General features: G+C 37.4%; 1 protein-coding gene across 1 annotated transcript in view; it reads right to left on the bottom strand.

Moving 5' to 3' along the window:
* Positions 1-23,056, bottom strand: part of LIPI (lipase I) — a 125,958-nt gene that overhangs the window by 32,679 nt on the left and 70,223 nt on the right. Inside the window, exon 7 of the mRNA XM_053706021.1 lies at positions 13,973-14,068. Within this exon, the coding sequence (XP_053561996.1) occupies positions 13,973-14,068 (96 nt within the window). The remainder of the gene's footprint in view (positions 1-13,972; positions 14,069-23,056) is intronic.

The following is a 23,056-nucleotide window of genomic DNA, read 5'->3' as shown; positions in this document are numbered from 1 at the left end:
ATTTTGAAACATTAACATTGAGATAGAATAGAGGAAATGTGTGAGTATTGTTTGAGAAAGGGTTAACAAACCCAGCAACTGTCATCTGTTTGTGATGTAGAGGGTTAACCAACCCTTTACTAGAGCCAGGTTATTACACAAAGCATAGAACTATGAAGCCAAATTTCAACATGTTAATCCCTTGACAAATAAATTCTTAACCCCGTAAATGAATAAGGAGTATAAGAAAATGTGTTAAAATATCCTCTTTATTTCATTTAAAAATCACTCACAGTTTAGCCTGGTCACTGACCCCATTGCTGACAATTTCTGTCCAAATATCTTACTTTTTGTCTAGTCCCCAACAGTTGTTCTCTGTTATACCCTCTATCTACCAATTCGTCAATGAGTACTAATAAATGTTTTGACCTTTGGGGATGCCTCTTCTCAGAATAGTATTTCCTGTAATCTCTTTCCTATACAGTTCCAGTTCTATTTTTCTTGCCCGCAGAACATCTAAGCATTCTATCTCACTGCTCCCATGATCCCATGTAAATTACATTTGCTTGCAATCAGATGTTCTACCAATAGGCTTGCTTCCAATTTGCTACCTTGCCATACTAACAATATATAATTTATATAGCGGACATATAATTTAATATGACCGCTGAAACTATTCATTTGCCCAAAGATGTGGAACTCCTTGTACCAACCCAAAATGAGATTGGCATATGAGGGAGCAAATTTTGCTTCCATGGCAGTTACACATATTTGGAGAAAAACAATACACAAACCAAACAAATTAAAGGCACACTGAACCCAAATATTTTTCTTTCGTGGTTCAGGTAGAACACGCAATTTTAAGCAACTTTCTAATTTTCTCCTATTATCAATTTTTCTTTGTTCTCTTGCTATCTTTATTTGAAAAAGAAGACATCTAAGCTTTTTTTTGGTTCAGACTCTGGACAGTACATTTTTATTGGTGGATGAATTTATCCACCAATCAGCAAGGACAACCCAGGTTGTTCACCAAAAATGAGACGGCATCTAAACGTACATTCTTGCATTTCAAATAAAGATACCAAGAGAATAAAGAAAATTTGATAATAGGAGTAAATTAGAAAGTTGCTTATAATGTCATGCTCTATCTGAATCACAACAGAAAATAATTGGGTTCAGTGTCCCTTTAAATAAATAAATTAATTAATTAAAAAAACGCAGAAGAAAACAGAATCTATAACTATGGGCTAGATTATTTTGTCATTTTATGCACAATGGAAAAAGTGCTCATATTACAAGTTGAAAGTAAGCGTGAACGCGAGAGCACAATAGCGATTTATGCTCGCAGGTTAGCATAGCCTTGTGTAAGGGGTAGTTAGTAAAAAAAAGTTGCACCAAACACAACATAAATTCACTAAAATAAACTCTTACACCCATGTAAACACTATCTGATAAACATTAGTCATATAAATATTCATAAAAAAATATTTATAATAGTTAAAATGTATATGGTATATGGCCATGTATTTGAATGCAAAGGGCTATTATATACTGTATATACTAGTCCTAAAGTCCGTGTACACGGGCAATTTTTTGCAGTACAGCACTCGCAACCCCTTGATCTCGCTCTCTCTTTGTCCATCTCTTTTATGCTCTTTCTCTCTCCCCCTCTCTTTTATTGCCCCTTTCCTCCCTCTCCCTTTATTTTTCCCGTATATTGTAGGGTCCTCCCAAACCTTCCTCCCCACCAGCAGATGATCATTACAGATGGTGACACACACAGTGTCACCTTCTGTAACGATCTGGCATCTGCCCTTATGTGGAACCAGAGCACCGATCTCACCCTGGTTCCATATGCGGGCAGAGTTCTGGAGCTCAGGAACTCCAGCTGGAGCTTCCTGCCACACTGACGTATATATACTGTATGTCATATGGTACGATAAGCAAAGTACCACACAATACGTCAGATTGGGCAAAGGGGGTAAAGGGATATAAAAGTGCAAAAAGAAAAGGCTCTAGTATCTTAGACAATTTTATTGTTGTACTATTGCTTGCATATAGCTGTGTTCAAGCCCTCCTAAATGGTATAATCAAATAGGAAAAGTCAGCTCCAGTATGGCCATACACTACTAGGAGCTAGCTGAACTCATCTAGTGAGCCAATAACAATGTGACAAATTTGTGTAGCTACCAATCACCAGCTAGCTCCAGCAGTGCATTGCTACTGAGAATATGTAAATATTATTTTTAAGAAAGAATTTCAAGAGAAAAAAGTGAATTTGATAATACAAGTTAATTTAATGTGTCTTAAAATGACATACTATATCCGAAGCAAGCAAGTTTAATCTTGACTTTCCTATCCCATTATTTTTATCATTTTTTTTGTATAGCGCCGCAAAATTCTGTAGCGCTGGTGGTAAGCCACAGGAACAACAATGTGATGAGTTAATTACTTACTTCTATTATCAAATTTACTTTGTTCTCTTGGTATCCTTTGTTGTAAAATCATATGTGCATATCCTCAACAGCAATTCACTACTGAGAGCTAGATGGTGATGGTATATAGCTCTTGTTATTGGCACCCAGATGTGTTCAGCTAGGTCCCAGCTGTTCTGGAGTGGACTCTAAATCTCTGTTTAATACATTTGCAGTGGTTAAACACATTGTCACATGCAATCAATACTGCAATAATAAAATGCTCAAATATATTTTGCACTTTTATGTCCTTTTAACTATATTTCAGATTTGTTTAGTTTAGTTAAAAGGACATTAAACACTTTGGGGCATATTTATCAAAGCGTCAACTGAAAATACGAATGAATGCCGTGTTGTATTTGTCGCGAGATTGATCCGCCGTAATTATCAAAGCATCAAGATTGTCAAATGTTTAAATTCGTGACATAATATATGCTCCCGCGATCTCAATCCGACGCAGATCAATGCTTGACTCATTAAAGATGTTTTGAAGTCACATTTGACTCTATTTGACCATTTTCACAATTTATTAAACATTTAACAAATACGCTTGCGTCTATTCCGACGTGGCGTACCTAGTTTTCAATCCGCCACCCTTGAGGCCGCGGATGCCATAGAAATCAATGGGAGTCTGAAAGCAGGAAGCTTATGCTCGATGCTGCAAGACAATAAAGTATATTACATAAAAGTATTGTATACCCTTTCAATATCAAACAATATTATTGCTCCACATTTGGTGCACTTGTAGATATAGGGATAAAAATGAAAATGAATCCAACTACATAGTAAGACTATCTTTCCTTATTGGGTAATTAAGCACAAGCGCTTAAGAGTCTCATCCAATCCAGATTTTACCCCCACTTTGAAGTTTGTGAGATTACTTCTTCGAGACTCCCTAGCTTTTACCCCCACAGCGCATAGTTTATTAACCCAACACACTAAAAATGAAAAAGACATTACTACTTATGGATTATGTTACAAATTTGTCTCTCATTACAAAGCAGGGGGACAATATTATTTCTCCAAATTTGCTGAAAAGTTTTGCCCCAAACTTGTCGCACTAATAGATATAGAGATAAAAATGAAATACACAACATAATATAGCTAACTTCCTTTTTATTTTTTGTTAAAAACCTATGGCCTAGATTTGGAGTTTGGCGGTAGCCGTGAAAACTAGCGTTAGAGGCTCCTAATGCTGGTTTTAGGCTACCGCCGGTATTTGGAGTCAGTCAAAAAAGGGTCTAACGCTCACTTTTCAGCCGCGACTTTTCCATACCGCAGATCCCCTTACGTCAATTGCGTATCCTATCTTTTCAATGGGATCTTCCTAACTCCGGTATTTAGAGTTGTGGCTGAAGTGAGCGTTAGAATTCTAATGACAAAACTCCAGCCGCAGAATTAAAGTCAGTAGTTAAGAGCTTTCTGGGCTAACGCCGGTTTATAAAGCTCTTAACTACTGTGCTCTAAAGTACACTAACACCCATAAACTACCTATGTACCCCTAAACCGAGGTGCCCCCACATCGCCGCCACTTGATTAAATTTTTTTAACCCCTAATCTGCCGACCGCCACCTACGTTATCCTTATGTACCCCTAATCTGCTGCCCCTAACACCGCAGACCCCTATATTATATTTATTAACCCCTAATCTGCCCCCCACAACGTCGCCGCCAGCTACCTACACTTATTAACCCCTAATCTGCCGTCCGCACGCCGCCGCCAGCTACATTATAGCTATGTACCCCTAATCTGCTGCCCTAACATCGCCGACCCCTATATTATATTTATTAACCCCTAATCTGCCCTCCCTAACATCGCCGACACCTAACTTCAATTATTAACCCCTAATCTGCCGACCGAATCTCGCCGCTATTCTAATAAATGTATTAACCCCTAAAGCTAAGTCTAACACTAACACCCCCCTAAGTTAATTATAATTTAAATCTAACGAAATTAATTAACTCTTATTAAATAAACTATTCCTATTTAAAACTAAATATTTACCTGTAAAATAAACCCTAATATAGCTACCATATAAATCATAATTATATTATAGCTATTTTAGGAATTATATTTATTTTATAGGTAACTTTGTATTTATTTTAACCAGGTACAATAGCTATTAAATAGTTAAGAACTATTTAATAGCTAAAATAGTTAAAATAATTACAAAATTACCTGTAAAATAAATCCTAACCTAAGTTACAATTAAACCTAACACTACACGATCAATAAATAAATTAAATAAAATACCTACAATTACCTACAATTAAACCTAACACTACACTATCAATAAATTAATTAAATACAATACCTACAAATAACTACAATGAAATAAACTAACTAAAGTACAAAAAATAAAAAAGAACTAAGTTACAAACAATAAAAAAATATTTACAAACATAAGAAAAATATTACAACAATTTTAAACTAATTACACCTACTCTAAGCCCCCTAATAAAATAACAAAGCCCCCCAAAATAAAAAATGCCCTACCCTATTCTAAATTACAAAAGTTCAAAGCTCTTTAACCTTACCAGCCCTGAACAGGGCCCTTTGTGGGGCATGCCCCAAGAAATTCAGCTCTTTTTCCTGTAAAAAAACACATACAATACCCCCCCCCAACATTACAACCCACCACCCACATACCCCTAATCTAACCCAAACCCCCCTTAAATAAACCTAACACTAAGCCCCTGAAGATCTTCCTACCTTGTCTTCACCTCACCGGGTATCACACCGATCCATCCTGGCTCCGATATCTTCATCTAAGCCCAAGCGGGGGCTAGACATCCATCATCCGACGGCTGAAGAAGTCCAGAAGAGGCTCCAAAGTCTTCATCCTATCCGGGAAGAAGAGTAGATCCGGACCGGCAACCATCTTCTTCCAAGCGGCATCTTCTATCTTCATCCGATGAGGACCGGCTCCATCTTGAAGACCTCCACCGCCGACCCATCTTCTTCCGACGACGACTTCCCGACGAATGACGGTTCCTTTAAGGGACGTCATCCAAGATGGCGTCCCTCGAATTCCGATTGGCTGATAGGATTCTATCAGCCAATCGGAATTAAGGTAGGAATATTCTGATTGGCTGATGGAATCAGCCAATCAGAATCAAGTTCAATCCGATTAGCTGATCTAATCAGCCAATCGGATTGAACTTGATTCTGATTGGCTGATTCCATCAGCCAATCAGAATATTCCTACCTTAATTCCGATTGGCTGATAGAATCCTATCAGCCAATCGGAATTCGAGGGACGCCATCTTGGATGACGTCATTTAAAGGAACCGTCATTCGTCGTCTAGTCGTCGGTTGAAGAGGATGTTCCGCGTCGGCTTGGAAGAAGATGGTTCCACTCCGCTCCAGAAGAAAGAAGATTGAAGATGCGGCTTGATAGAAGACTTCATCCAGATGATTGACTTCCGACTTCAGCCCGAGGATGGATTTCTTCAGTCGCCGCTTGGATCCAGACTTTAGCCCGAGGATGGACGTCACTCTTCAGCCCCCCACTTGGGCTTGGATCAACACTTCCGAGGCTTGGATCAACACTTCCGAGGACGGATCGGTGAACCTGGCAGGGTGAAGATAAGGTAGGAAGATCTTCAGGGGCTTAGTGTTAGGTTTATTTAAGGGGGGTTTGGGTTAGATTAGGGGTATGTGGGTGGTGGGTTGTAATGTTGGGGGGGGTATTGTATGTTTTTTTTTACAGGCAAAAGAGCTGAATTCTTTGGGGCATGCCCCGCAAAGGGCCCTGTTCAGGGCTGGTAAGGTAAAAGATCTTTGAACTTTTTTAATTTAGAATAGGGTAGGGCATTTTTTTATTTTGGGGGGCTTTGTTATTTTATTAGGGGGCTTAGAGTAGATGTTATTAGTTTACAATTGTTGTAATATTTTTCCAATGTTTGTAAATATTTTTTTATTTTTTGTAACTTAGTTCTTTTTTATTTTTTGTACTTTAGTTAGTTTATTTCATTGTATTTATTTGTAGATATTGTATTTAAATAATTTATTGATAGTGTAGTGTTAGGTTTAATTGTAACTTAGGTTAGGATTTATTTTACAGGTAATTTTGTAATTATTTTAACTATTTTAGCTATTAAATAGTTCTTAACTATTTAATAGCTATTGTACCTGGTTAAAATAAATACAAAGTTACCTGTAAAATAAATATAAATCCTAAAATAGCTATAATATAATTATAATTTATATTGTAGCTATATTAGGATTTATTTTACAGGTAAGTATTTAGCTTTAAATAGGAATAATTTATTTAATAAGAGTTAATTAATTTCGTTAGATTTAAATTATATTTAACTTAGGGGGGTGTTAGTGTTAGGGTTACACTTAGCTTTAGGGGTTAATACATTTATTAGAATAGCGGTGAGCTCCAGTCGGCAGATTAGAGGTTAATGTTTGAAGTTAGGTGTTGGCGATGTTAGGGAGGGCAGATTAGGGGTTAATACTATTTATTATAGGGTTAGTGAGGCGGATTAGGGGTTAATAACTTTATTATAATAGCGGTGCGGTCCGGTTGGCATATTAGGGGTTAATAAGTGTAGGCAGGTGGAGGCGACGTTGTGGGCGGCAGATTAGGGGTTAATAAATATAATATAGGGGTCGGCGGTGTTAGGGACAGCAGATTAGGGGTACATAGGGATAATGTAAGTAGCGGCGGTTTACGGAGCGGCAGATTAGGGGTTAATAATAATATGCAGGGGTCAGCGATAGCGGAGGCAGCAGAATAGGGTTTAATAAGTGTAAGGTTAGGGGTGTTTAGACTCGGGGTACATGTTAGAGTGTTAGGTGCAGACATAGGAAGTGTTTCCCCATAGGAAACAATGGGGCTGCGTTAGGAGCTAAACGCGGCTTTTTTGCAGGTGTTAGGTTTTTTTTCAGCTCAAACAGCCCCATTGTTTCCTATGGGGGAATCGTGCACGAGCACATTTTTGAGGCTGGCCGCGTCCGTAAGCAACTCTGGTATCGAGAGTTGAAGTTGCGTTAAATATGCTCTACGCTCCTTTTTTGGAGCCTAACGCAGCCATTCTGTGGACTCTCAATACCAGAGTTATTTTAAAGGTGCGGCCAGAAAAAAGCCAGCGTTAGATACGCGGGTCGTTACCGACAAAACTCTAAATCTAGCCGTTTGTGCACTATGTTTAAGCATTGTAATACAAGTCTCACTCTCCCCTTCACACAAATTTTGACGCAACACTTTTCACACCAATTATGACTCAAACTCCTAAACAACCCATAAACTAGTACATTTTTCAACCATTTTTGATTGGAATATGCATAATCATATGATTTATGACATCAGCCAATCTGATTCAAACATACATTTTAAACTATCACTAACAAATCAAATTGCTTGATACTTTTGTCATTAATCATTAATCAGAACTTTTAATTGCCATTTGTTACATTGTGTATTATACTTTGAAAGTATGTATATGTGAAATTAGTATTAAAGATAAACATTAGGTACCGACATTAGGACACACGGTGTAATTTTTTAGACAATGATTTTAAAAATTGATTGATGTTTGATTCAATATAATCTTAAACTGATAGCTTAAAGGGATAGCCCACCTAACATTAAACTGTCATGATTCAGATACAGCAGAAATTAAAATCACCTCTTTACTGTCATGCTATTTTCAATGTATTTCTTCCTTCTTTTGAATTTCTTTTTCAGTAAGAAATGTCATCTTATATGCCAGCCCATTTTATAACACCTGTGTAGGGGTGGTTTTTAAAACTAGATTGCAACCAGGAGGGGTTACACAGGTACAGAGAGAAAACTGGCCCAGCTCTTAGAATATCCATTGATTGCAAATAAATACATATGATACCCTGTTGACATGCTATATCCGCAATTAGTCATGCTCAGAATAATTATAAATTTACACTATATACATATAGTGGTTTAAATAAACAACATTGTTTAGAACAAAAAATGGAACTTAGGGACATGTAAATATGTTTTCAAAAGATTTCTGACATAACACACATATATATAAATATACAGTTGCAAGAAAAAGTATGTGAACCCTTTGGAATGATATGGATTTCTGCACAAATTGGTCATAGAATGTGATCTGATCATCATCTAAGTCACAACAATAGACAATCACAGTCTGTTTAAACTAATAACACAAAGAATGAAATGTTGCCATGTTTTTATTGAACACACCATGTAAACATTCACAGTGCAGGTGGAAAAAGTATGTGAACCCTTGGATTTAATAACTGGTTGAACCTCCTTTGGCAGCAATAACTTCAACCAAACGTTTCCTGTAGTTGCAGATCAGACGTGCACAACAGTCAGGAGTAATTCTTGACCATTCCTCTTTACAGAACTGTTTCAGTTCAGCAATATTCTTGGGATTTCTGGTGTGAATCGCTTTCTTGAGGTCATGCCACAGCATCTCAATTGGGTTGAGGTCAGGACTCTGACTGAGCCACTTCAGAAGGCGTATTTTCTTCTGTTTAAGCAATTCTGTTGTGTATTTACTTCTATGCTTTGGGTCATTGTCTTTTTTCAACACCCATCTTCTGTTGAGCTTCAGCTGGTAGACAGATGGCCTTAAGTTCGCCTGCAAAATGTCTTAATAAACTTGGGAATTCATTTTTCCTTCGATGATAGCAATCCGTCCAGGCCCTGACACAGCAAAGCAGCCCCAAACCATGATGCCCCCACCACCATACATCACAGTTGGGATGAGGTTTTGATGTTGGTGTGCTGTGCCTCTTTTTCGCCACACATAGTGTTGTGTGTTTCTTCCAAACAACTCAACTTTGGTTTCATCTGTCCACAGAATATTTTGCCAGTACTGCTGTGGAACATCCAGGTGCTCTTGTGCAAACCGTAAACGTGCACAAATGTTTTGCTTGGACAGCAGTGGCTTCCTCTGTGGTATCCTCCCATGAAATCCATTCTTGTTTAGTGTTTTAAGTATTGTAGATTTGCTAACAGGGATGTTAGCATTTGCCAGTGACTTTTGTAAGTCTTTAGCTGACACTCTAGGATTCTTCTTCACCTCATTGAGCAGTCTGCGCTGTGCTCTTGCAGTCATCATTACAGGACGGCCACTTCTAGGGAGAGTAGCAGCAGTGCTGAACTTTCTCCATTTATAGACAATTTGTCTTATCGTGGACTGATGAACAGCAAGGCTTTTGGAGATACTTTTATAACCCTTTCCAACTTTATGCAAGTCAACAATTCTTAATCGTAGGTATTCTGAGAGATCTTTTGTGCGAGGCATCATTCACATCAGGCAATGCTTCTTGTGAAAAGCAAACCCAGAACTGGTGTGTGTTTTTTTATAGGGCAGGACAACTGTAACCAACACCTCCAATCTCATCTCATTGATTGGACTCCAGTTGGCTGACATCTCACTCCAATTAGCTCTTGGAGATGTCATTAGTCTAGGGGTTCACATACTTTTTTCCACCTGCACTGTGAATGTTTACATGGTGTGTTCAATAAAAACATGGCAACATTTCATTCTTTGTGTGGTATTAGTTTAAGCAGACTGTGATTGTCTATTGTTGTGACTTAGATGATGATCAGATCACATTTTATGACCAATTTGTGCAGAAATCCATATCATTCCAAAGGGTTCACATACTTTTTCTTGCAACAGTACATATTATATATGTCCCTAATTGGTCACAGCAGAGAGCAGCTCCCGTTGATTTATAGACACTAAAACTTTACACTTATTTTGCTAATATTTAAACAAGTAATGAAACTTTAAAAAAAAAAAGTCTATATGTAATACTCATACTAATATTTTCTTTGAATGCATAATCATGTCTAGCATTTATTTAGTGTATAATGTCCCTTTAAGAAATGTGTTCTACTTTTTAAGCACACATTTCATAAAAACATTGTTATGTATCTATGTATGTTTGTATGTATAGGTGTGTGCATAATATACAACTTACTTTATATATAAATTGCACTAATAACACGTTTTTCCAGTCACACCAGTAAAACCACTATAAAATGATATAGTCATTGCACATTATGTGCGCGACTGTGAAGTAACTAATGTATTTATAGCTATTTTATAACTATTAGTCATATATTATAATCATACTCAGCATTATCACACAGAGTATATTTCGTTATTACTTTAGCTGCCCTGTATGATCCTGACGACCCTGGGGTCACTCCTAGTGCCTGCAGGTTTAGTATAACCCTGACACTTTTTCTCTTTACCCTATAAGAGTAAAACTGGTTTTGGATTAGAATGCAAGATATAAGTGAGGATATTGTGTGTGTGTTTGTGTGTAGGTAAGTTGTGGTTATAACTACAAAAAGAAGAAAAAAGACAGGTTGGCAAATGTTATGAAAATAGTTTAACACATTAAAAAGTGAATTAATATTAGATAATCCCTTTAACTTGTGTAACTGAATCCTTGACAGCTTCCATGGCAAGTTCAAACTGACTCACACTAGTATTAATTTGCTTATTCATCAGTATGTGATGTCATAAATTAAATATTATACTGAAAGCATGAAACTATTTAGGTTTCAACTGTTTAGCTAATGCTGGAATTTCTATAGTATTGTTTCAGTAGAAACCAAAATGATTCATCTCAGATTCATGACTCCTACGGGCATTTATAGCAGATACCTAAATCACCTGTGATGAAAGATACCGTAAAATCATATAAATAATAAAAAACTATATTGATAGACTTTTTTGTTTTTAGGCTAACAGTCTTCATAAAAATCTATTTAGAGGTAAAGCATTTTGGGCTAGATTACAAGTGGCACACTACATTTAGCACGGGTCACAATAAGCACTATCAAGACCATGCCAATTTATGTACATTTTATAAGTTGAAAGTAAACAAAACAACAGATTAGCGTACCTGAAGACCTAGTGTAAAGTGTAAGGGTTAAAAAAATGTTTGCACTAAGTACTACATGAATACATTAAAACAAAGTATTGCACTCATATATACACTTTCTGATATAAAAAAAATGCAATATAAATATCAATACATTTTTTATAAGGGTTAAAAGGTGTATGATACATGACAAGGTATTTTGTTTGACTGGAAAGGTCTATAATATATATATGTGTGTGTGACTAAATATGTGTATGTGTGTATATATACACAGTATATATATACTGTATATATATGTTTATATATGTGTGTGTGTATGTATGTGTATATACATGTTTATAGGTGAATATATGTATATACATACATATAAATACATATAAACACATATTTACACACTCACACACACACACACACACATGAGGACATGAAGATACAGAGCAATTGTAGCAAAGGCATCGCCATAGCATCTACTGAAAATTCTCAACAAACTTTGTCTCTCACAATAACTTTTAGAAGTTTTCATTTTTATCATACATTTATTTCTGGACTTTTCCTATCCCTGTGAAGAGGCCATTAACATGGTTGAAATGTTTGGCCCCAAACTAAATATGGCTCCATTATCTCAATACCTGAAATACAAATGGCTAATATTTGCCTTGATATCTGCCTATTTGAAAATGTTAACTAATTTCTGGAATAGCTGATCTGCTGTGCAATCTTCTCTCATTATTGATGCAGACAAACATAAGGCCAAATCCAATCACCTCTACTGTCACAAAAGATGGATCTTATGAGAACGAAAATCAGAGTTTTTATTTCACATGAAAAAAATGAGTGAAGCATACTGTAAGGAATGACCTTGAATAATACTTACTGATATCTATTTTTACTGTCTAAACTATAGTTGATGTCTGATGAACAGACATTTTAACTTATTATCAACTCAGCTGCAAATATATATTTTTAAATTTAATAAACTATTTAATTCACACCTTTGTCAGACTCTTATGTTTAGTTAACATATTTTTCATTGTGGTTTAAAACTATGAGGCCTATTTATGAAATGTCTGTCGGACCTGATCCGACAGTGCGGATCAGGTCCGTCAGACATCGCTGAATGCGGAGAGCAATACGCTCTCCGTATTCAGCATTGCACCAGCAGCTCTTGTAAGCTGCTGGTGCAACACTGCCCCCTGCAGAATCGCGGCCAAGCGTCCGCCAGCAGGGGGAAGTCAATTAACCCGATTGTACTTGATCGGGTTGAATTCTGATGATTCCCGTCTGCCTCATCAGAGCAGGCGGACAGGGTTATGGAGCAGAGGTCTTTAGACCGCTGCTTCATAACTGGCGTTTCTGGCGAGCCTGCAGGCTCAGCCAGAAACACGGGCCCTCAAGCTCCGTACAAAGCTTGATAGATAGGCCCCAATATCTTATATATATATTTATGTATTATTTATTATTTTAATAAATACTTTTCAGATTTTAATATATTTTATATTTGTATTTATAGGTAAATTTTTTACATATAAAATATTAGTGTCCATATAATTCTTAAATATTCATATGATTTTATTGAATGTGTATGTTTTAAAAAATGTTTCACATATAGTAATGCAAGGTGTAAAAGGCATTTTGGCCCTTTACACCTAGTAGATTCATGGATACCTAGAGTCCATTAATGTCAGCAAACAACAAGCAAAAACAATGCACGGAGCTAATTAAGAATGAGTGAAGTTTTTTAAAAAAAAAAAAATGAAGTCAGTGGGAGCCAGAAATAACCTTCTGCTGTAGTAATTAGAAAATGAAAATTAAACAGCTTTGTAAATTGCTTTTAAAACCAGCCATCTAAACAAAAGTTCTACGGTCAAAAAATGCTAAAATTCTATATTTAACAAATTAGAATATCATTATTTGCATTAGAATGTCCTTTGAATCTCTATCTTTAAACACTTTTAGGTATAGATTAGTCTAAAAAGAAACAAATAAATGAATTTAAAAAAAATATCTATCAGTATATAATACCCTTTCATACGGATTTTGATACAATTCAAAAACTGTATCTTAAAATGCATATTAAATGATATAATTCCTATTAATGTGATACATTCTGCTTGCACACAAGCATCCTACTAAATTCTGATAAATAAGCGTAACATACAATTCTTTTCAAGAACCTATTTCCATTGTAGATTTTCTCCACGTTCAATTCATCTGCACAAAATCAAGGTCGAACTGCACACTTGTTCACTTTTTCTACAACACATCAGGGCTTATTTAATCCCTTGAGTTTTGGAAATAATTTGGTTTTCTATGCCCCTGCAGCACAAAGCGAGATTAAAGATCATTGCACTCAGCATACACAAAGCAGCTCTGAGCCGTGACCACACAGCACTATTTAAATCGATCCCAGAGTGAAAAGGAAAACATGACAGGGCAGCTTGGATCAGCCCTAATTCTACGTTAACAAAGAAGTAGGCCAAAGTAAGTTGAAACCATATACCCAGTGCAGCCCTTTTATCATCATTATTATGCACAGTCCACATTATTCAGTCTAAAGCAATTAGTGTTCCAGGCAAATGTCTCGTACTTCCCCAACTCATTATTATCTCAGTCTGACAACTTTTGTCTTATGTAAATTCCTGTTCACTTACTGCAGAATGGTTTTCTCGTAGCAGTTGCGAAAAAAGCCTTTGTCCCTGGAGGATTCTTTGCGACAAGATGATCTTTCCACTTATCAGCATAAAAACCTGTAACACACACATTATTAATTACAATCCAACACAATTGCAAAAACAGATTTTGTCTACACCATTAGATACTAGAAACATAAGTCTATATCCCATTTCATAGTCACTTAAAGTGACAGAAAAGTAAAAATTAAACTTTTATGTTTCAGATAGAGCATGCAATTAATTTTAAGAAATGTTCCAATTGACTTCTATTATTTAATATGTTTTGTTTTTTTGTATCATTTGTTCATAAGGATACCTGGGTAGGCATAGGAGCAGCAACGCGCTAGGAACTAGCTGCCAATTGGTGGCTGCACATATACACATGTTGTCATTATCTCACCCGGTGTATTCATCTAGCAACCAGTAGTGCTTTGCTGCTCATTCAAAGGATACATGAGAATGAAAACAAAGTTGATAATATAAGTATATTGGAAAGTTGTTTAACCCTTTCATGACCGGGTTATGCTCTATAATGAAAGAAAAATGTGGGTTTCATGTCCCTTTAAACAAAGGTATAATATACAAGGTAACATTTATAGGGAACAAGTAGGTAGAGGGCCCTGCCAAGAGTTGCACTGTTGAAAATCAACTCCAATGAAGGTGATCTACAAACAGCTGGGCTTGTAGGCTTACATGCTAAGGGGGTTCACAGGGATAACAAAAGAGGGGAGAAACTGGGGTTAGAAAAGGTATAGGAAAAGGTATAGGAAAAGTTTAGTGTATATTGTATGCTTCCCTAAACAGTAGAGTCTTTAAAGAGAGCTTTAAACTTTCAAAACTAGGGGAGAGACTTGTGGAGCGAGACAGAGAGTTCCACAAAAGAGGGGTCAGTCTGGAGAAGTCCTGTAGATGGGAATGTGAGGAGGTGAAAAGAGAGGAGAAGAGGAGGTGGTCATTATTAGAGCAAAGGGGACGGGAGGAGGAGTATCTGAAGACAAGGTCTGGGATGTAGGGGAGAGCAGTGCTATTGAGGGCCTTGAATATCAAAGTCAGAATTTTTTGTCTATAGTAAGTCAGTGAAGCGATGGGCAGAGAGGAGGAGCAAAATAAGAGAGACATGTAAGGAAGATCAGCCTGACAGAGGCATTCATTGAGGATTGAAAAGGAGCTAGCTGGCAACTAGGGAGACCAGTGAAGATGGAGTTGCAATAGTCAAGCCGGGAAATAGTAAGGAAGTAGCGAATTTTGGAGATGATGTTAAAGGTGGAAATGGCAGGAGTTGGCCAACAACTGAATGTGAGGGGTGAGATATGAGTGAAGTGTGACCCCAAGACATCAGGCGTGCAGGGTTGGGGTAATGATGCTATTATCAAAAAAGCTGGGGGGCAGGTAATTTGGAAGAACGGGGAAAATAAGGAGCTCAGTTTGGAAAGATTTAGCTTAAGGTTGTGTGTGGACATCCCATATAAAATTTGAGAAAGACGGTGACACGAGTTAGCAAGGAAGGGGATAGGTCTGGTGCAGAAATGTATATTTGGGTGTCATCAGCACACAAATGATATTGAAACCCGTGGGACTTTATTATGGAACCTATTGATGACGTATAGATTACGAAGAGAAAGGGGTCAAACACAGAGCTTTGTGGTATCCCAGCAGAAAGTGGTAAAGGGGCAGAGTATGCTCCATAGAAGGCTACACTAAATGTACATTTAGACAGGTAGGAGGAGAACCACGAGAGGGCTGTGTCAGAAATGCCGAAGTATTGGAGGGTTTGGAGCAAAAGAGGGTGGTCAACAGTGTCAAAGGCTGCAAACAGATTGCATTGGGTCAAGAAGGGAGTTTAATGTGAGGAAATGTGTATATACTAGATTTCAAGACGTTTTAAGGCAATGGGGGGTATGGAAATTGGGCAGCAGATGGTGGTGAGGTTGGGACAAGAGGTTTTTTGAGGATAGTTGTGACTAGTGCATGTTTAAGAGATGATGGAATATATACCGGTGCTGAGGGAGAGGTTGAAGATGTGTGTGAGGATAGGGGTAAGGGTAGGAGAGAGGGAGAGGAGTAGCTGTGAGGGGATGGTATCAATGGGACAGGAAGGGAGGTGAGAGGACAATATAAGGGCAGAAACTTCTTCCTCAGTAACAGGGGCAAAGAAGCTGAATTTTTGATTTTGTGGGTTTTAGATGATTGTGAGCTGTTGAGGGGGTTGGAGACAGGTAGTATCTTAGGAGATGATTTTGTTTCTGGTTGAATCAATTTTGTTGTTGATGTGGCTGGCAAAATCTTGAGCAGAGAGAAAATTTGTAATAGGAGGTGGGGGTGGGCGGAGAAGGGTATTGAAAGATGAAAACAGATGTTTTGGGTTTGGAGAAAGAGTAGAGATAAGAGTAGAGAAGTAGCCTTGCTTAGCAAGGTTAAGTGCAGAGTAGTAGGAATTCAAGATTAACTTGTAGTAAAGAAAGTCAGCTAAACACAAATATTTCCACCAATTTCGCTCAACAATGTTGGAACATCTGTGTAGGTGGCGTGTCAGAGGAATATGCCATCACTTAGGATGAATGCGTGACTTCCTAGTTATGGTAGGAGGTGTCAAATTGTGAAGGACCAATGTAAGAGTTTAGTTGCAGTGAGAGATAGATCGATCAGGTCAGGAAAAGGAGGAGCTGGAAGAGAGCAGAGGTTTGAGAGTGTTTGAGAGATGTTGCTGATCTAGTGACATAGTGCTTCTGTGAAGTTTGGTGTGAAGGTTAGATGGAGGGAGAGCTGTAGGTAGTGCTGTGATGTTGGAGGTGAGTAGACGATGGTCAGAAAGTGGAAAAGCGGAATTTGTGAAGTTTGGGTGAGTGCATCAATAGCTTAAAATCAAACCAAGGGAGTGTCCATCTTTGAGACAGACTATAAGAGGAAGCGAGCTGAAGTTTTTTGCAGAGGGACAATGGGGTTGTCAACAGGGAGGTTTAAATCCCCCAGAATGAGGGCAGAGGTGTATGAGGAGAGTAAATTATGGGGGCGGTATATGACTGCAACACATATAGAGAGACTACTATATACTATATTGAGAGAAAATGCTATGCTAAAATGCAGAATAGTTACTAAGTTATATATTAAGAAGAGTGCCGCTCACCCATGTTAGTTCTGCATTGTCTGTAGATTTACTACACCATTTTTATAGATAAGTTTAAATAAAATGATTTAGGTAACATATTTTAAGGCCAAACAACATTTTTTAATTCAGATACACATTGATATACTCCATTTCATCACTAAATTAGTCAATGAGGTTTTCCAATATCAACAGAAAAAATACTACATCTTTTATCTGTCTTACCTCTCCATTTAACATGGGTAATGATGCACACATGTAAGGCAGAGGATAATTGGGAGATTCACATTGCATCTAAAAGCTATATTCTGTCACTGCTTGACTTTGAAATGCACTTCTGGCAAGAGTAGGCTTAGCAATAAAATACCTTTAGTGGCGTCAACATGCACAATACAGCCTCAAAGTCACAAAGCTCTCATTGTTCAACATCCCAGCACAGGGTTGTAAAATGAAGAACATTTACAGTAGAAGCATTTTCCCTTCTATTTAAGTAAAGCATGCAAAATGAAAATGTACAGAGAAAGTGGAATACTTCAGAGTAGAGAGACGTTACCCATATTAGAATATTTATGGCTTTACTGATTACTAAAGACTACAAGACAAGTCTGAGTTATAGTTTATAACCACAGAAAAAGAAATAGCTTTTTGTCAGTGATTTATCAAAAAACTTTTCCTCTTGATGCAATTTACCACTTAAATCCCATTGAGAAATTGAGCATGTTGTAATTTATAGGCTTTAAATAAAATACCAAAAGAAGATCTTAAATAGAAAATAATTGGAAAATAAGCTATAACAATGTAATAAGATATAAATTCAGCTGTATCGTGTGGTCACAGTTGTGTCATCAGCTTGATGGTGTGCTAATGTGTTACATGGTGGTGTCCAAGTGAGTTACATGATGGTGTGCTAGTGTGTTACATGATGGTGTGCTAGTGAGTTAGATGATGGTGTCCTAGTGAGTTACATGATGGTGTGCTAGTGAGTTACATGATGGTGTCCTAGTAAGTTACATGATGGTGTGCTAGTGAGTTACATGATGGTGTCCTATTGAGTTACATGATGGCGTGCTAGTGTGTTACATGATGGCGTGCTAGTGTGTTACATGATGGCGTGCTGGTGTGCTAGTTTGTTACATGATGGTGTGCTACTGTGTTTACATGATGGCGTGCTAGTGTATTACATGATGGCGTGCTGGTGTGCTAGTGTGTTACATGATGACGTGCTAGTGTGTTACATGATGGTGTGCTATTGAGTTACATGATGGTGTGTTAGTGTGTTACATGATTGTGTGCTATTGAGTTACATGATGGTGTGCTAGTGAGTTACATGATGGTGTGCTAGTGTGTTACATGATGGTGTGCTACTGTGTTACATGATGGTGTGCTATTGAGTTACATGATGGTGTGCTAGTGTGTTACATGATGGTGTGCTAGTGAGTTACATGATGGTGTGCTAGTGTGTTACAAGATGGTGTGCTAGTGTATTACATGATGGTGTGCTATTGAGTTACATAATGGTGTGCTAGTGTGTTACATGATGTGTGCTAGTGAGTTACATGATGGTGTGCTAGTAAGTTACATGATGGTGTGCTAGTGTGTTACATGATGGTGTGCTAGTGCGTTACATGATGACGTGCGGGTGTACTAGTGTGTTACATGATGGTGTGCTAGTTTGTTACATGATGGTGTGCTAGTGTGTTACAGGATGGTGTGCTAGTGAGTTACATGATGGTGTACTAGTGTGTTATATGATGACGTGCTGGTGTGCTAGTGTGTTACATGATGATGTGCTAGTGTGTTACATGATGGTGTGCTAGTTTGTTACATGATTGTGTGCTAGTGTGTTACATGATGGTGTGCTAGTGTGTTACATGATGGTGTGCTAGTTTGTTACATGATGGTGTGCTAGTGTGTTACATGATGATGTGCTTGTGTGTTACATGATGGCGTGCTAGTGAGTTACATGATGGCGTGCTAGTGTGTTACATGATGGCATGTTAGTGTATTACATGATGACGTGCGGCTGTGCTAGTATGTTACATGATGGTGTACTAGTGTGTTACATGATGGTGTGCTAGTGTGTTACATGATGGCGTGCTAGTGTGTTACATGATGACGTGCTGGTGTGCTAGTGTGTTACATGGTGGTGTGCTAGTGTGTTACATGATGGTGTGCTAGTGTGTTACATGATGGTGTGCTAGTGTGTTACAGGATGGTGTGCTAGTGAGTTACATGATGGTGTACTAGTGTGTTACATGATGGTGTGCTAGTGTGTTACATGATGAAGTGCTGGTGTGCTAGTGTGTTACATGGTGGTGTGCTAGTGTGTTACATGATGGTGTGCTAGTGTGTTACATGATAGTGTGCTAGTGTGTTACAGGATGGTGTGCTAGTGAGTTACATGATGGTGTACTAGTGTGTTACATGATGGTGTGCTAGTGTGTTACATGATGACGTGCTAGTGTGTTACATGATGACGTGCTGGTGTGCTAGTGTGTTACATGGTGGTGTGCTAGTGTGTTACATGATGGTGTGCTAGTGTGTTACAGGATGGTGTGCTAGTGAGTTACATGATGGTTTGCTAGTGTGTTACATGATGGCGTGCTAGTGTGTTACATGATGACGTGCTGGTGTGCTAGTGTGTTACATGATGGTGTGCTAGTGTGTTACATGATGGTGTGCTAGTTTGTTACATGATGGTGTGCTAGTGTGTTACATGATGGTGTGCTAGTTTGTTACATGATGGTGTGCTAGTGTGTTACATGATGGTGTGCTAGTGTTGTACATGATGGCGTGCTAGTGTGTTACATGATGACGTGCTGGTGTGCTAGTGTGTTACATGATGGTGTGCTAGTGTGTTACATGATGGTGTGCTGCTAGTTTGTTACATGATGGTGTGTTAGTGTGTTACATGATGGTGTGCTAGTGTGTTACATGATGGTGTTCTAGTGTGTTACATGATGGTGTGCTAGTGAGTTACATGATGGCATGCTAGTGTGTTACATGATGGTGTGCTAGTGTGTTACATGATGGTGTGCTAGTGTGTTACATGATGGTGTGCAAGTGTGTTACATGATGGTGTGCTGCTAGTTTGTTACATGATAGTGTGCTAGTTTGTTACAGCCTGATTATTTATTCATGATTTTAGGCTATATAGCTAAGCTATTATGAAGTTTATAAATAGAAATGGTTAATCCAAATGAAAGAAAAAATGCTTTAATGAGTTTCTTAATAAATGTAATCATTTGAGTGTAGTTTATTTGTTTATTCATATAATATATATATATATATATATATATATATATATATATATATATATATATATATATATATATATATATATATATATATATATATATATTGAATTCAATTATTTTTTGCTCAATGTTATAAGGTTGTTTTTGCTTGGTGGATACTTTTTGACAATTTTTATTATTACCTTGAGCATTCATTTTGCTTATAGGGAAATGAAATCCATTTTTTTCTTTACTGATTCAGATACAGCACACAATTTTAAACAACTTTTCAATTCACTTCTACTATCAAACTTGTTTCTTTTCCTTTATATCCTTTGTTGAAGGGGCTGCAATGTACTACTGGGAGCTAGCTGAGCACATTTTATGAACCAAAACCAAAAAGATATATGTGCAGCAACAATCATCAGTTAGCTTACAGCAGCACATTGCTCCTCCTGAGTCTACCTAAATATGCTTTTCAACCAATGATACCAAGAGAGCAAAGCAAATAAGATAAGAGAAGTACAATTTAAAGCTTGTTAAAAATTGCATGCTCCATTGCATTTCTATTGGCTTTGGATTGAATAGCCAATAGAATTTCAGTAGTTCTCATCTTATTGGCTGATTTGAACAGCCAATAGGATTTCAGTAGCTTTCATCCTATTGGTTGATTTGAATTTTAAAAATCAAATCAGCCAATAGGAATGCAAGGGACGCCATTTTGAAAAGGCTCCCTTGCATTTAAGATTCAGTGTACGACGGCAACCGTATGAAGAGGATGCTCCGCGTCGGATGTCTTCAAGGATGGACCCGCTCCGTGCCGCTGGGATGAAGATAAAAGATGCCACCTGGATGGATAAAGACCTCGCCACCTGGATGAAGACTTTGCCACCTGGATGAAGACTTCGTCACCTGGATGTCCGGACTTCAGAAACTGTAAGTGGATCGTCGGGGGTTAGTGTTCGGTTTTTTAAACTTTTTTGGGGTGTTTTTTTTTTTTAGATTAGGGTTTGGGCATTATTAAAATAGCTAAATGCCTTTTTCAGGGCAATGGAAAAGAACTGAATGCCCTTTTAAGGGCAATGCCCATACAAATGCCCTTTTCAAGGCAATGGGTAGCTTAGGTTTTTGTTAGAATTAGGTATTTTATTTTGGGGGTTGGTTGGGTGGTGGGTTTTACTGTTGGGGGGTCTTTCTATTTTTTTTTTAGGGAAAAGAGCTGATTTATTTAGGGCAATGCCCTACCAAAGGCCCTTTTAAGGGCTATTGGCAGTTTATTGTAGGCTAGGGGGTTTCTTTATTTGGGGGGGGGGGCTTTTTTATTTTATAGGGCTATTTGATTAGGTGAAATTGTTTATATTTTGGATCATTTTGTTTGTTGGTTTTCGTAATTTAGTGTTTTTTATTTTTTTGCAATTTAGTATTTTTTTATTTTTTGTAATTTAGTATTTTTTATTTTTTGTAATTGTAGATTTAATTTTTTTTAGTAGTGTTAGGTTTTTTCAATGTGTAATTTAGTTTATTTACGGCTAGATTACGAGTCTTGCATTATGAGCTGTGCGGTGCTAACGTGCAGTTTTTTCTTACCGCTCACTTACCTGCAGCGCTGGTATTACAGGTTTTTACAAACCCGGTGTTAAAAGGCAAGAAATGAGCGTAGAGCAAAATTAAGCTCCACACTGCACTCCAATACCAGTGCTGCTTAAGTGAGCGGTGAGCTGGTCATACGTGCTAGTGCATGATTTCCACATAGACATCAATGGCGAGAGCCATCTGAGAAAAAATCTAACACCTGCAAAAAATCAGAGTAAATCTCAGTAACGCAGCCCCATTGATTCCTATGGAGAAACACATTTTATGTTTACACCTAACACCCTAACATGAACCCTGAGTCTAAGCACCCCTAATCTTACACGTATTAACCCCTAATCTGCCGCCCACAACATCGTCGACACCTACATTATACTTATTAACCCCTAATCTGCCGCTCCGGACACCGCCACCACCTACATTATATTTATTAACCCCTAATCTCCCACCCTCAATATCGCCACAACCTACCTACACTTATTAACACCTAATCTGCCACCCCCAACGTCGCTGCCACTATATTAAAGTTATTAACCCCTAAATCTAAGTCTAACCCTAACACCCCCTAACTTAAAAAGACATGAAACCCAACTTTTTTCTTTCATAATTTAGAAAGAGCATGCAATTTTAAACAACTTTCTAATTTACTTCTATTCTATTATCTAATTTGCTTTATTCTCTTGATATACTTTGCTGAAAAGCATATCTAGATAGGCTCAGTAGCTGCTGATTGGTTGATGTACATAGATGCCTCATGTGATTGGCTTACCCTTTTGCATTGCTATTTCTCCAACAAAGGATATCTAAAGAATGAAGCAAATTAGATAATAGAAGTAAATTGGAATGTTGTTTAAAATTATATTCTCTACTTGAATCATAAAAGAAAATGTTTGGGTTTAGTGTCCCTTTAAATATAATTAAAATAAATCTAAATAAAATTACTATCATTTATTAAATTATTCCTATTTAAAACTAAATAGTTACCTATAAAATAAACCATAAGCTAGCTACAATATAACTAATAGTTACATTGCAGCTAGCTTAGGGTTTATTTTTATTTTACACATTTTTTTTAACTAGGTAGAATAGTTATTAAATAGTTATTAACCATTTAATAACTACCTAGCTAAAATA

Source organism: Bombina bombina, chromosome 3 (assembly GCF_027579735.1).
Source record: "Bombina bombina isolate aBomBom1 chromosome 3, aBomBom1.pri, whole genome shotgun sequence".
NCBI classification, from domain to species: domain Eukaryota; kingdom Metazoa; phylum Chordata; class Amphibia; order Anura; family Bombinatoridae; genus Bombina; species Bombina bombina.
Note: the sequence above shows the minus strand (reverse complement) of the source record. Positions and strands in the feature narration are given on the sequence as shown.